Genomic DNA, 16,942 nt, shown 5'->3' on the forward strand with positions numbered 1-16,942 from the left:
TACTGTGAAATGCGCAAACAACAACAAAAGCATGGATGTCTATAACTCTCAATTCAGGTTGAAGGATTCTTTGAAAGCTATTTCAATGTATTACTAATTGCTATTCAAGAGTCTATGCCATTTGTATACTTTTTCCATAAAGAACCATTTTATATATACTAGTGCTAATAAACTACTAGTAAAATAAAGTTTTCCCCCTATTTAATTAATTAATGTCTCTTTTTTTATTCACGTCTGTATTATCCCCGTTTCCTTTGCGCTTTTGCTGCCAAGGCATTTTGAGCTAAGCTTTGTCTTAAATGTAATGAGAATTCTTAGCCTAGCTCTGTCCCTGCGCTTGACCTTTGTGAAACTCCAGTTCTCTTGCACCATTTACCAAAATCGTTACAGACTCCAGGTCCACACAGAGAATATAAAATTAAATAAAAATTTTATATTCTATGAAAGAGATGGATGAACTCTTTGCCAGGCCTTTCTTTATTCATCGAGGTACGTCCGTATCTAACCTAAACAGGATTGGTTAAAGTATTGCATAAAAGTACATGGAACAAAAACGGGTTTGGAGGGCTTGGAGAGATGACTCAGTGAATGGGTGAGTAAGATGCTGACGTATAATCTCAGCACCCAGGAGGTAGAGAAAGATGTTCTCCAGGGCAAGGTGGCTACCTAGACTGGCTAACTCAGTGAGCTCCCTGAGACCATGCCTCAGTAAGTGGCAAAGCCATACAAGAAGATACTGGTGTCAATCTCTGGCATCCACATAGGACATGTGTGCATGAGGACATGCACAGATACACTTGTTCATCATAAAACGCATACACATGCCAAAAAGAAAAGGATTGAAAAACGACAGAATATTACACATCTAGTAAGAATAGGAATAGTATATGGATTTGCTCAGGAAAAACTGAAAAGGCTGAAGACAGGATTCTAATGAGCCCCTGACTTTCTCCATTGTATATTACCCTAGCTTCTAGAATGCAGTGTGGGTTTCTAAATACTATTTCCAAAGAGATTCATGCACACATATAGGGATTAGAGGTACACAACTTTTTTATCCATCACAAGCATAAGTTATTTGGGAATGCAAACATTTATCCCTTGCCAGAACTGGATGACAATGTGTAGAGATTGAAAATAGATATAGCAAACAAATAAATCATTAAATCAGTTTGGAGCTGAGCTAAAAACTAGGTGCTAGATCAAGGATCCTTTAATGTAGTCATTTTTTTTAATATCTAAAGGAAGGACAGTGTGTGGTGGTGCTGGTTACTATAAGGTGCTGAACACAATCACACTACAGTTATCTAAGTTAGGACAGGCCTGCTTCCAAATTTACCTGGTGAGAGATGGAAGGCTGCTGGATGGGCCCTTGCATTCTGGGGTTTGGTAAACCCACAGGTGCTGGCCTCCGTTGCACCTGTTGCCTCTGAGCCATTACCTGTTGCTGCATATGCTGGAGTCGTAACTGAGCTAGGCTGATCTGTGTGGGGAACTTGGATAACTGGTTGGAAGGTAAACCACCTGGTGGCTGTGAACTCTGCTCCACGACAGGACTCTGCTTAGGTATTTGTGGCTGGCTCTCTTTATCCTCGATAACTAAAGAACCTAAGTAAAGACAAAGAAAAGAAGATAAAAACTTTTTGATAACTGATGAAATACCACACTTTATTTTATATGGCTACTGAGTTGGACTTCAATTGACAAAGAATTTTGGACAAAGGACCCTTCTGAAGTATTAAAAATAGAGGATCCCAATGAGGTTTTAATGTGTATTCTATACGAACTGACCATGTAAAAATTTTTATGAAAATATAGTACTAACTCATTAAAAATACTAAGACTTTCAAGAACAGCCATCTCCCTAGCCCACATTTTCTGTTTCTAAAGCTGTTTCTTTTAGTAAGGTCAATCGAAGTGTTTGAGAGTCCAGGTGTTGGATAAGCAAATGGCTAGGAATATGTCTCCAATTGTCCTGCAGGGGTCTCTATCACCTAGGCTCTTATGATTCTTTTTGTTTTTCCTTTGTATGTTTGACATTGGGCTAAACCTGTTTCTTCTCTTTTCATTGTGCAATGTGATGAACGCATATCTCCACCAGCTGTGTTTTTTTCTCCTTTCTCACATATAATCTGATGCCGGGGGTGGGGGTGGGGTGGGTGGGGAACAACTGTGTTCCATGATGCTAAAACAAATCCAGAACCCAAGTTGCCATCAAAGGAAATACTGGTTGTTAGAAAAAATGTCTAAGGAACTTTGGAGATTTTGTTAGTTATCATGTCCCTGTGATGAAATTGAAGAGCAAAAGAATATTTTTATTCACTTAAAAGAGCAGCAAGATAGCTTAGTGGTAACTTTTGATTGCATTCCTTGCAAAGATTACCTACTTCCTATTGTTACCAAGATGCTATTTTCTGACTCAATGAGCTCAATACTTAAGACTGAGTACTTCTCTGTATGTCACCCATCAACTACTTACGTACCCCTGTACCCCTCTCCCTCAGCACAATTTATAACCTGACCAGGTAAAGATCTAACCCAAAGCAAATGGGGAGGGTAAGGGAGGAGAAGGAAAACTTTCCGTAAATAACATGAAACAGTTGAAGTTCAAATAAGTTGAAGAATGGTTTTAAACTTATACTGCTGTCCACCCTTCTGAAATGGTGACACAGTGTTGTCACCTAAAAGCTTGAGTTTGCAAAGTCAGAAATTATCTTACGAAAAACAAGATTGGGAGAAAAAAATCTCATAACTCTATGATTTCATGCTGGGTAGGCTGTGTGCTGGGCATCTATAATCGCAATACTTTGGTGGTGAAGACAGGAAGATCAGGATTCTGCATTCACAGCCAGCTCAGGCCAGCTTGAACTACATGACAACTGTGCTCCACCCCTACACCTCCACACCACCACCAACACAAATAGGGTAACGTGGGGCTAGAGAAGTGGTTGAGTGGTTAAAAGCTCTTGCTGCTCTTTCAGAAGACCTGACTTCAGCTTCCAATACCCAAATTAGACAGGACATAACCCCCTGTAAGTCCAGCTCCAGGGATTAAATGCCTTCTTCTGGACTCCACATGGGAAAACAGTATTTCTTTAGAAAACATTCTAACTACCAAAACCCCAATTGACACCCCAAACACCAAAGCCTCCATATCACATACAGTCAAGAGGAAATACACTCTGATACAAAGGTAACCAACAGGTCTGGAAAGACGGCTCAGTAGTTAAGAGCACTGACTGCTCTTCCATTCCCAGCAGTCAAATGGCTGCTCATAACCCTCTGTAATTCTAATTCCAGGGGGATCATATGCTCACTTTTGGTCTCTATGGGCACTGCACACATGGTGCATAAACATACATGCAGGCAAAACTCCCATATACATAAACAAAACAAAAAATAAAGCTGAAACACAAACAGGATTCTATTAGGGGAGGGGCACTCCTAGATTCCCAACCTTAGATACCTATAAGCTAATGTATTTTCATACCATCTCAAAACAAGTATGTATATGCTCAGGCATCTGTGTTACCATATGACTATATTAATGACACACTGGAAAAACGTGTGGCTGTAAAACAAGAAAATGGATAGGGATGTTACATTCGGTAACAGGTCATGACCAACAGAGTTCTACACCAAAATAGTCACACAGAGAAAATGTACATAATGGCCTACCCAAGTTGATAATATTTTGGGCCCAGAAACTAGGATCACAGTGAAACTGGATGGTGTTGTTGGTCACAGGAGAAGCATCACACCTGGCACGAAGAAGATGCCGTAACCTATATGTAATCTAGAAGGGAGAAGAGAAAGAACATTAGTGTATTTCTTGGGCAAATAATGCCTTATCTGTCCGGTCAACAGCTAAAACAGTTTCTGGCATGTGTGCAGACAATCACAGGTGAGTTATAAAAATGGTCATATAAACCAGGCATGGTGGCGCACGCCTTTAATCCCAACACTTCTGAGGCAGAGGCAGGAGATCTCCTGAGTGGAGGATAGCCTGGTCCATATAATTCCAAGACAGTCATGGTTACACAGAGCCCTGTCTCTAAATAAATAAGTAAACAAACAAAATTTTCTGTTCAAATGTCACAACTTTGTGATATGACTTGGCTGTATTGCTTACTGAACTAAAAAGTATCTTAAAGTAGCAAGTTAAAACTGTCAGAGCATGGTCCAAGAAAGGAGTCCTGTGAGAACTCTTTGATTTGAGTGCTTGTGAGAAAGACAGGAGTGGGTTTACTTCAGCTGCTGTTATTCACGAGTCTTGATGGAAAAACATGTTTTTGCCATGTGTGGCTTATCCTTGTGACTGAACACCTTACCCATGTGATACTTCTTAACCCTCGGTGTATAAATTGATGCACTGAATAAAGTTGGCTATTGCATGAGACTTTAGTCTGCCTCAATTTTACGCCCTCCTCTCCCAGGTTAATGGTACCAACTAGAGCAGAAAACAAATAACATTTTTTAGAATTAAGGACAAAACCATCAACTCACTTTCCTTTCTACTGAGCTACTTTCTTTCTCTTCCTCCCCCCCTCCATTCTCCTCTCCCCCCCCCCTCATTTTTTGTTGTTGTACCATGTTCATGCCTGGTGCCCTGAAGGACAAAAAAGAGGGTACTGGATACACCAGAACTAGAGTTAAAGACAGCTGTGAGTTGCCACATCAGTGCTGTGACTTAAATTCAGGACCTCTCTGTAAGAATAGCCAGTGCTCTTAACTGCTGAGCTATCTCTCCAGTCCCTAATTACTTAGTCTTTTAAAGTATTCAGAATCTAGATTTAGGGAACTAAGGAATTACAGAGATACAACTGAATCTCTGTTTAGGAAATGGAATTAGCTGTGTATTGGTTGTGCATGCCTTTAATCCCAGCCTGATCTACAAAGAGAGTGCCAGGACAGGTTCCAAAGCTACACAGAAAAACTCTGCTTCAAAAAAAACCAAACCAGCCAATCAACCAACCAATCAAACAAAAGCACCCCCCCCTAAAAAATTAAATAAACAAAAACTGCTTAGGGATTAAGCTTTTTTAATAGTCTAAGCCAGATGTGGTGATATGTGCCTATGGTCCCAGTAGCTCTGGAGCCCAAGCCCAGAGAACCAACCGTGATAGCAGTGGGTGGTGGTTGTGATAGACAGAAGCATAAACAAATGTGTTTCAGGGGAGAGAAAGGCTTTCTATGGTCAAGCATCCAAAGAGCACCGTGTTCTGAGTACTGAGGGTTGGGAGTAGGGAGCTGGTAGTAGGGCCAGAAACAGACATGATTGTTGGGATGGGAGAAGGGGGAAGGCAGGAGATCCAATCACCTCTGTCATACTTGCTCCTTCATACTCTCCTACCCATGGGCAGTAAAGAAATACCCAAGGTCATTACAAATTACGGCTTTTTCTTAGTCTCTACTAACATAATTTCTCCTGCCTTCCTTCTAAATAATAACACACATTTAAAGTTTAACAGATGACAAGAGAAATTCTAAGAAAGTAATGTGAAGTTTAAGTATTTTAAAATATACTTTTGGACTTTTGAATGTATGCTCTCACTTCATAGGGCTCAGCCAGTTTCTGTCTCTTCTTCAGAATATGAAAAGATGAACTAACTAAATTAGAAGATATAAGATAAAGAAGTAAGGCTAAATCATACTAAAATGCTTCTGCCTAATCAAAAAATATTAAGCAAAAATGTTTCCTTGATTGGGAGGGCAAGTTAGCAAAACACACAGAGACACACAGATACACACAGCAAAAGAATAGTCATTTTCCCAAAGATAAAATAAAAATATTTAGCAGGGATGGAGAGATGACTCAACAGCTAAGGACATTTACGGGTCTTTCAGAAGACTGTTTAGCACCCATTCTGGGAGGCTCACATGGGCGACCAATAACTCCAACGCTAGGGGATCGGATGCCCTTGGCTTCCACAGCACCTGTAACATTTGCATATTCCTACACAGAAACACAACTATAAACGAGTCTGAAGAACTGTCCAATAGGTCTATGAACAGAAGCTCAACCCCACAAACCAACAAGCTAAATGCAACTCAAAACCACAAGGATTCACCACATCACACTTGCAGCTACAGCTCTTAGTTAAACAATGGTCACAGGAAGTGCAGGTGAGGGGTGGAGATGGGTGGGAATGTAAATTGGTATAGCTATTATGGAAAACAGTATGGAGGTTCTTCAAACAATTAAAATTAGTGGTACATGCCCTAGCAAACTCTCCAACCACATCTATTCCCAGAGAACTGAAAAACATGGCAAAAATTTGTGGCCTTCCATGTCTATTGTATTTTTCATGGGGGTAAAGATAGAAAAACAACTTAATATGTCCACTGATAGATGTACATACAGATCTCTATACCTTTGTGTATCTGTTGATGGACAGTGATAAACACATTTACAGACCTTTGTATCTTCATATATCAAATCTCATATACAATGGAATGATATTTAGCAAACAAACTAAAACCCAAAAAACCAACAAAGCCCCTGCTATTTACGACAAGAATAAAATAGTAGGCTATGCTTAGTGATACCACTGTAACTGAAATTAACATAAGACAAAATTGCTTTATTATCTCACACCAAATCTCAAAATAACAGAAGTCAAATATGTAGAAACAGAGTACCAGCAGTAGAAAAAGGTCGATAATGTTGAAGGCCAAAGACTGATTTTCAAAAAGTTAGCTACAAATGTGTCTATACTATATAATTATTTTTGCTTAAAGCAGTAAAAACAACTAAATCACTGTTAATCATGAAAGAAAAAAAAGTAAAACAATTCATGATCAAGAATAATTTTAGGAGCTGGAGAGATGGCTCAGATGTTAAGAGCACTGACTGCTCTTCCATAGGTCTTGAGTTCAACTCCCAGTAACCACATGGTGGGTCACAACCATCTGTTATGAGATCTGTTGCCCTCTTCTGGTATTCAGATATACATGGAAGCAGAATGTTGTATACATAATAAATAAAATCTTTAAAAAAATAATTTTAGATAAAAATAAATTTAAAAACCAAAAATTTTAAAAAAAGAATAATCTTAGAAATGTTTACAAGTCAGTATTGTAACAGCATTCAGCCACACTTTGAGAGACTGCCTTTAATGAGCCAAACTTATATAACACATATGTGCTATCTCTGCCACTTGATTCTGAGGTATAAAGGACAAAAGTGGAGTCTTACTACTTCAGAATCTAAGTATCTGTTGACTTTCTAAGCCGCAGTCTTGCTATTCAAACCAAAGCTGAGAATCAAGGATATAAGCAGCCCTGGAAGCTCAATGGAAAAGGAGCTTGGCCCCTGCCAAATGCACTGGCCAGTGATGCTACTTGCTGCTGGTGCAGTGCAACACTTTCAGTGGGTCATCCTGGTGGCCCTATTCAATACCCAAGGGAAAGGTATGCTGCCGAGTGAGGCTGACAGGGTAATCAGACTCCGTGGTAAGGCTTGGTTACAGCACTTTCCAGGACGGTGTTAGGCATGCTATCTACCTCTGTGCCTGTTTTCAACATCTGTCCAATGAAATGCCGAGGCACATCTAGTTACAAGGTAAACATTCAACATGGGAAATGCTTAGGATTATATCGTGACATGCAGTAGGTGACAGTAAATGTTTACTTTCAGTATTTATTATTATACTGGTTTGGTTCATTTGCCACAAAATGGGGGGGGGCAGGGAGAACAAATAGAAGTGGCAACAAGAAATTAAAATTTATTTCAGGTAAAAAAAATATATATGTATGCGTGTGCATGCGTGCATTGTGTCTGTGTGTGTGTTTCAAGACAGTTCTCTGTGTAGCCCTGGCTATCCTGGAACTCACTTTACAGACTAGACTGGCTTTGAACTCACAGAGATCCACCTGCCTCTGCCTCCTGAGTGTTGGGACTAAAGGCGTGGGCCACCACCACCTGACAGGTAAATATGTTTTATTTAATTGGTCAATTGGTAAAAAAAAAAAAAAAAATTGAGGGTAAATAGTTTATCTCTGTGTTTTTGTATTGCTGACTTTTTTTTTTTTGCACGTGTGAGTGTGTGTGTGTGTGTGTTGATTATATATGTGTGTGTGTTTGTAGATAAAGACTCACAAAGCAATCTTAGTAGGTCTGGAACACTCACCATGTAGACTAGGGTGGCCTGACTCAATTTCCCCAGTGCTGGGATTAAGCCATGCACCAAGTTACTCAGACACCCACCAATTTGTCATCCGCCTCCCCCATCCCCTGTGCACGCACGATCGCCTCACAGAATTTTTTGTGTAGCCCTGGCTGACCTGAAACTAGCTCTGTAGACAATGCTGGCCTGGAACTCAGAGATCTGCCTGCCTCTGCCTCTTGAGTGTAGGACTAATGGTGTGCGCCACCACTGCTTGGTGCTCGTGAAACCCCCTCCCCCCCATTTATCCATCTTACCAGGCGCTTGCTGTAAAGCAATGCCGTACTGCTGCCACTGGAAACAGCCCATTTAGAAAAATGCATGACATGCTCTAACTGCTTGGAAAGTCCAGCCACTTCCTGCTGCTGTTGCATAAGTTTCATTCTATGGTCCTTTGCAAGACTCTGCAAAGAAAATAATTTCAGCATTAGTCTCTATACTTCACATTTATTTAAACGGTTATTTCCAGATAATCAACTCAGAATAAGAAACACTCTGTATTCAACCGACAGTAATCAAAAGTGATAAGTTCTTTCCTTCATAATTCAAAGCATCACTCTGAATGTAATAAAAGTACTGCCTTAGAGTTGTCTCCAACTTTTGCCTATAGGTCTGGTTTTATATTGGTCTCTGTAGGAATTTTGCTAAATTAAACAAACAAACAAAAAAGCAGACATGGATCAGCTATAAAATTGTAAATGTTCAATTCAAAACACACAAGAAAACAGACATATCATCCAGTTATCTACTCAAATTACTAGTTCATGCTAAGATTTAACCAATACACAGTTCTACTTTTTAGAGATTCTAACTCCAACTGCCACTAATCTGTACCCAGAATCATATCTGATGGTAGCTGAAACTTATCTTGTATTTGGTATTAAAAAAAAAAAAAAGAAATCAAATTATTTGTCTTGAGAGTTACTAGAGGAGCCAGTAGGCAAGTACTACTGTTAATACATTCTCCAGAGTAATGAGTTCTATGCCAACATGGCACCCCCCCCCAAAAAAGGGGGGGGTCAGAATACAGCCTTTCTCCGTAGAAAATATATACTTAGAAAACAGATAGCAATCAAAAAATGGAAGGCACTGTACTTGGGTTATTTAAAAAAACAAACACACAAACTTCATTCATAACCTAGGAAAGGAGGCAGTAACAGGGCTTTCTATTAGTTTAGAGCAATTACAACAATGGAACTAAACTCTCACTACCTGCCCTAGTCAGGTCTGTTTGACAATCATACAGCTGCACTGCTGAACTACCAGAGGTGCTGCTTACTGTCAATGTCTTTGTCACATCTACCTTAATTCTGACTCAGACAGAAGGTAATTTACCTACTAGCTGCATGTGACCTCTGCAAGCTGCAGTGCTGTCTTTGGAGTGGAGAACTTTCTGAAGACTTGAGATTACTGGAAATTGAGAATATGAAGCTCTGGTATCTTGGTTTTATGAGGTAGCAAACAAAACTGACTCTATTCATCGGCTGCGCAGGGATATTCTGAACCAGAGGAGTGGGCATCAAGTCTTGAGGCGTACTCAATGGCTACTCAAGTCTTGAGGCGTACTCAATGGCTTCTCAAGTCTTGAGGCGTACTCAATGGCTTCTCAAGTCTTGAGGCGTACTCAATGGCTTCTCAAGTCTTGAGGCTTACTCAATGGCTTCTCAAGTCTTGAGGTGTACCCAATGGCTTCTCAAGTCTTGAGGCGTACCCAATGGCTACTCAAGTCTTGAGGCTTACTCAATGGCTTCTCAAGTCTTGAGGTGTACCCAATGGCGTCTCAAGTCTTGAGGTGTACCCAATGGCTTCTCAAGTCTTGAGGCTTACTCAATGGTTACTCAAATCTTGAGGCTTACTCAATGGTTACTCAAGTCTTGAGGCTTACTCAATGGCTACTCAAGTCTTGAGGCGTACTCAATGGCTACTCAAGTCTTGAGGCGTACTCAATGGCTACTCAAGTCTTGAGGCGTACTCAATGGTTACTCAAGTCTTGAGGCGTACTCAATGGCTACTCAAGTCTTGAGGCGTTCTCAATGGTTACTCAAGTCTTGAGGCTTACTCAATGGCTACTCAAGTCTTGAGGCGTACTCAATGGCTACTCAAATCTTGAGGCGTACTCAATGGCTACTATGAAATTTCCAAGTCTAAGTTCACCAACACTAACACTGAAGACCAAGCACAGTTTTGTAACGTGTAGAGTCTCACTCATCTTTTTTTTTTTCTTTTTCTTTTTTAAAGATATATTGATTATGTAGATACACAATGTTCTGGCTGCATGTATGCCTGCAGGCCAGAAGAGGGCACCAGATCTCATTATAGATGGTTGGTAGTCATCATGAAGTCACTGGGAATTGAACTCAGGACCTCTGGAAGGGCAGCCAGGGCTCTTAACCTCTGAGCCATCTCTCTAGCCCTCATCCTTATTTTTTAACACTGTTCAAGTGAACAACGCCAAGGCACTACTGTTAAAGTGATGTGTGTAAAAAACTGAAAACATCAAATTCTGCTTAAAGTGCCCATTTTTAAAACAGCAACCACAGAATCTTAAAAACACAGTTACCATAAGTGGGCACCGATTTCTTCTATTCAAATCACTTCCAGCAAGGATAGGACTTTCCAATACAGATCTTATCAATTGGTCAACTATGAATTAAAGTTCAATTCTTTACACACTAGCATTCTTTCTGCTCTTGTTCTCAACTGCTTCTTGACTATAAATTTTCTCTTGACACACTCAAAGAATAAACACTATACAGTAAGTTTACATGTCATATATACTGTAACCTTATAGTATAGCGGGTCAAACAAGGACATCTGCTGTTGCCTTTGGTGAATTAAGAGCGCACATGGTGGCGCTCGCCTTTAACCCCAGCACTTGGGGAGCAGAGGCAGGTGGATTCCTATGAATTTGAAGCCAACCTGGTCTACAAAGTGAGATCTTATCCTCCCCACCCCACCCCCAAATGACAAAAATGATCAACATAGTACATTTTAAAATTGTTTTACCTGTAATTCTGAACAACTAACCTGTCTTGAGCATATACTCCCTAAATGCTGCTTTCACAACTAAAACTATGAAATGCAGCTAGGTATGATAGCACAGGCCTGGAACCCAGTATCTAGGAGGATATGGCTAGAGGATTTTGAGTTTTAGGACAGCCTGGGCTACACAGGGATTAAAAAACAAAACAAAACAAACAAAAAAACAGGAAAAAAATGTATACAATATTTTATCAATATTTTATTTTTGTTGCTGCTTTGAATCAGAGATCTCAGTATGGAGGCCTATCTAGCCTGAAACCCACAAAAATCCAAGCTGCCTTTATCTCCTGGATGCTGAAATAATAGGCATAAGCCATTACACCTATTTTACCTAATTTCTCAGGTTAATTAAATGCCATACACTACTAACAACAGGCTGTAATAAATGTGTCATTTAGTATTTTTATCATAGTGCAAGCATTACAGAGTACATACATCAAAGACGGGTGGCCATGAGGTGACACAGTATATAATCTTAAGAGATCAGTATTACAGCTTTGCTATTGACAGGAACATTATTATGGTTGCGAGACTCTATTCAAAAACTAAATATCTCAAACAGTGTACCTTTCTAGAAAATTCTGCTAACTCCACCATCCCATTGGTGATACAATGGCTGTCACTTCAGTAAATGTCTAAGATGACTGATCAGCATTCATAGATATCCCTAGTGAAGCCTTTTGCTTAGTGCTGTAGAGCACACTGGGGATGAAACCATTCTCATGTATGGCAGGCTCTAAGCAGGCGGCAAAGGGAAGCACGCCGAGGCACAGTCCCGTAGCGTAGCGTTGCCCTGACTCACCTCAAGCTGGTGCAGCAAGGCTTTCCCTTTCTTGTTAATCTCCACCATCAACGTAAAGATGGCAACTTTAATATCCTGTTCCACCTGCTTTTGGTTTTGATTTACTTCAATTATTCTGAAAATGAATTGAAAAGGACAGAATATCTAAAATTAATGGCAGATTTTTCAAATATTGGCTATTTTAATATCTAAATTAGACTAAAATGTTTAGTCTTTCAAAGTTCTATCTCTAAGCCCTATTTAATTTGTCTAGAAGAGAAGACATTAGAAACAATAATTCAGTTAAAGAGTAAGTACATTTTAAAGAACATGGTTAAAAAAATATGTCACACAGCAAAAGCAATATGCTGACCTAAAAGGACAGGGACAGGGAGTGAAGTACACCAATTTACAGTCAAGATAAAACGAAATCATGACTGGGGGGGGGCAGGTTCTGCTCTGTGCGTGTGATAACTCTGATCTCAGGTGTCTGAACTGGCAACTTTTCATCACAGCAGGTTAGAGAAGCAAGAGTCAACCATAACAATTAGTTTACTTTTCTAAATGGTCCAGAGGGCAAACTACTTGCTGCTGCACAAAGTCCCCAGAACCCACACAAATGCAGGGTAGATGTGGAAACCCCTGTGATTCCAGCCTAGGGAAATGGAGACGGGATCCCCAGAGTGAACTGGCCAGCAATACTAGCCAGTCAGCCAGCTCTGGTTTAACTGAGAGACTCTGCCTCAGTGAACAAAGTACAAGACAGAGGATGTTCACTGACATTTAACCTCAGGCCTCCATACACACGTATACTCATGTACATGCCCACCAGCAAAATCCAGGTGCCCATACACATGCAAACACACATACACACACACACCCCCAATAGACATGGAAATGGGGGGGTGGTCAAGTAGCTGAAAAGGAGGAAAAAAATTAACAAAGTTTAACATTAAATACGATTAGAACAGATTTACTAATAAGCTTACTTAGGAAATGTTGGGGACACAAAGGTCCTAGCACCCACAGATCACCAAGCAATCAGGAATGTTAATCATGCAGGGTATCTTCTCAAAGAAAGAAATATGTGTTTTCCACACAGAAGGCTGGGAGTGGATGCTGTTAATGACCGGGCAACCTTTTGCTATCTGTGAAGGCAGACCTCACTCAAATCCCCCACAATGTTTATCCCCGCCTTCCACCACCCTAGGTTAATAGAACCCATCCTTAGGGGAGAGGTCACTGTGCTTTGTAGCCTGCGGACCTCTACACTATCCGTCAAGAGACCACACTAACCTTTTAGCTACAGAACCTACCTTTAAGGTCACATGTACTCTGTAAAGGAGTTTCTATGTAGTTACATCTTAAGCTTTAATGCGTCCCTGGGACTAGAATGATTGTTGCCTGGAAACTTTGCCCCCAATTCTACTGTGTTTAAATATGCTGACAATAAACTACCTGGCATCAGACTCTAGAAATTTGATCCAGTTTGATAAAGTCAAACTGAACTGAGCTTTCATTCTCACCTCTTTGTAATTTGTTTCCTTGCCTGCAGTGACACCTGCAGGGACCCCCTTAAGAAAATATTAAACTACATAGAAAGAAATTAAGCCTAGTGTTATTCAATGACTTTAAGACAGATATCTTATTAACTGGTTTCTCCTAGACAAACAGGAAAGTAAAGAAAACAGTTATACTTCTGACTTAATTAGAACTTAAAGTTGCTGAAGTTGTGCTTTTATAAAATCACCCATTAGAGCTGCTTGCTCCATAAAAGTCCAGACTTCCTAGAAGAGGCAAACTTGAAGACACAACCTTATTTAAGAAACTGGAACTGGTAGGAACTTCTGTCCTGGGGTCTGCAGGCAGGTCGACTTGGCCCCTGAGGACTAAGCAACCCTGAGTCTGCTGAGATCACTGGGCTACTCCCGCTGCTTCTGGCCCTTGCCTTGGGCCCAACTCTGGCTTGCCCACTCTGGGAACTCCTGTCCTGGGGTATGCAGGCAGGCAGACTCAGCCCCTGAGGACCAAGCAACCCTGAGTCTGATTACATCTCTGTGCTAGTCCTGTTCCCATCCACCTGGAGAGTTAGTTAGTGCCTCAGACCCGCCTCAGACCCATCAGAGTATTGGACCCTCTTGCATCCACCGGAAGAGAACCTTGGACCTATACACACCAGGAAAGGAAGAGACACCACCTGCACACACTGGAAGAAGAGATGGGAAGACGACAACATAAGAACACAACCAACAACAGAAAAACCAATATGATGCCACCAGAGTCTAGAGACTCTACTCCAGCAAGACCTGAACATTCCAACACAGATGAAGCACAAGAGATCAACCTTAAAAACAACTTCATGCAGATGATGGAGACCCTAAGAGAGGAAATGAGAAAATCCTTCAGAGAAATGGAAGAAAGGATAAACCAAAAGATGCAAGAAATCAAGGAAAGCCAAGGAAATACAATTAAACAGCTGAAGGAAACCGTTCAGGACTTGAAAACTGAAATAGAGACAATAAAGAAAACAAAAACTGAGGGAATGCTGAAAGTGGAAAAGCTGAGTAAACAATCAGGAACCAGAGATGCAAGCATAACCAACAGAGATGGAAGGCAGAATCTCAGACGCTGAAGATAAACTAGAGGACATAAATTCATCAAGCAAAGAAAATCTTAAGTCCAACAAATCCTTAACACAAAATTCCAGGAAATATGGGACACTGTGAAAAGACCAAACCTAAGGATAATAGGTATAGAAGAAGGTGAAGAAACCCAACTCAAAGGTGCAGAAAACATATTCAACAAAATCATAGAAGAAAACTTTCCCAACCTAAAGAAAGACATGCCAATGAAAGTGCAAGAAGCCTACAGAACACCAAATAGAGTGGACCACAAAAACAAACAAACAAACAAAAAGACCCCTTGTCACATAATAATTAAAACACCAAACATACAGAATAAAGAAAGAATATTAAGAGGGCAAAGGAAAAAGGCCAAGTAACATATGAAGGCAAACCTATCAGAATTATGTCGGACTTCTCCATGGAAACTCAAAGCCAGAGGACCTGGATAGATATTCTACCAACTCTAAGAGAACACGGATGCCAGCCCAGACTACTATACCTAGAAAAGCTTTCAATCATTGTAAATGGAGAAAACAAGATATTCCACGACAAGAACAGATTTAAACAATATATAACCACTTATCCAGCCCTACAGAAGGTACTGGAAGGAAAACTCCAACCTAAGGAAGTTAACTACACTCACAAAAACATAGGCAATAGATAATCCCACTTTACCAAAAGCCAAAAGAAAAAGTAGGATAAATCCACATACAATACCTCTACCAACCACAAATAAAAAACAAACAAGGATAAGCACTCAATGATCCTTAATTTCCCTCAATAGTAATGGTCTTAACTCACCTATAAAAAGACACAGGCTAACAGACTGATACAAAGACAGAATCCATCCTTCAGTTGCATACAAGAAACACACGTCAATTTCAAAGACAGACATTACCTTAGAGTAAAGGGTGGGGTGGGGATAAGATATTCCAATCAAATGGAGCCAAAAAACCAGCTGGTGTAGTTATCCTAATATCTAACAAGATAAACTTCAAAGTAAAATCAATCAAAAGAGATGAAGATGGTCATTTCATATTCATCACAGGAGAAATCCATAGGGAAGAAGTCTCAATTCTGAACATCTATGCCCCAAATACAAAGGCACCAATGTTCGTAAAAGAAACACTACTAAAACTCAAATCACATGTAAGACCTCACACAGTTATAGTGGGAGACTTCAACAACCCACTCTCACCACTGGACAGGACCACCAGACAGAAACTTCACAAAGAGACAAAGGAACTAACAGAAGTTATGACCCAACTGGGTTTAACAGACATCTATAGAACATTCCATCCAAACGCAAAAGAATACATCTTCTTCTCAGTGCCACATGGAACCTTCTCTGAAATACACCACATACTCAGCAACATAGAAAACTCAACAGGTACAAAAAAATTGGAATAACCACCTGTGTCTTATCAGACCACCATGCTTTAAAGTTAGAATTCAAAAACAACACAAATTGCAGAAAACCTACCAACTCATGGAAACTGAACAAGATGAAATTGCACGACTCCTGGGTTAACGAAGAAATAAAGAAATTAAAGATTTCCCACAATTCAATGAAAATGAAGACACAACATACCCAAACTTATGGGACACTTTGAAAGCAGTACTAAGAGGAAAGTTCATAGCTCAAAGTGCCCACATGAAGAAACTAGAGAATAGTCACTCTAGAGAGTTCTCATCACAACTGAAAACTCTAGAACAATGGAAGCAAATTCACCCCAGATGAGTAGACACCAGGAAATAATCAAACTGAGGGCAGAAATCAATAAAGTCGAAACAAAGAAAACAATTCAAAGAATCAATGTTGCCAAGAGTTGGTTCTTTGAGAAAATCAACAAGATAGATAAACCTTTATCCAAACTAACCAAAGGCAGACAGAGAACAGGCAAATTAACAAAATCAGAAATGAAAAGGGGGGCATAACAATGGACACTGAGGAAATCCAGAGAATCTTCAGGTCATACTTTAGAAACGTGTACTCCACAAAATTTGAAAATTTAAAAGAAATGGACAATTTTCTGGACAGATATCACTTACCAAGATAAACAACTTAAACAGACCTATAACCCCTAAGGAAACAGAAGCAGTCATCAAAAGTCTCCTAACCAAAAAAGCCCAGGGCCAGATGGATTCACTGCAGAATTCTACCAGAATTTCAAACAAGAGCTAATACCAATACTCCTCAGATTGTTCCACACAATAGAAGAAGGTTCACTGCCAAACTTTTTATGAGGCTACAATTACCTTGGTACCCAAGTCACACAAAGACACAACTAAGAAAGAGAACTACAGACCAATATCCCTCATGAACA

The 16,942-nt window shown here is 40.1% G+C and overlaps 1 protein-coding gene across 1 annotated transcript in view; it reads right to left on the reverse strand.

Moving 5' to 3' along the window:
• Trim24 (tripartite motif containing 24) overlaps positions 1 to 16,942 on the reverse strand; it is a 96,609-nt gene that overhangs the window by 19,806 nt on the left and 59,861 nt on the right. The window contains 4 exon segments of the mRNA XM_027391468.2: positions 1,340 to 1,608; positions 3,679 to 3,796; positions 8,426 to 8,572; positions 12,013 to 12,127. Coding sequence (XP_027247269.1) covers positions 1,340 to 1,608; positions 3,679 to 3,796; positions 8,426 to 8,572; positions 12,013 to 12,127 — 649 coding nt within the window.

Source organism: Cricetulus griseus, assembly GCF_003668045.3.
Source record: "Cricetulus griseus strain 17A/GY chromosome 1 unlocalized genomic scaffold, alternate assembly CriGri-PICRH-1.0 chr1_0, whole genome shotgun sequence".
Taxonomy (NCBI): domain Eukaryota; kingdom Metazoa; phylum Chordata; class Mammalia; order Rodentia; family Cricetidae; genus Cricetulus; species Cricetulus griseus.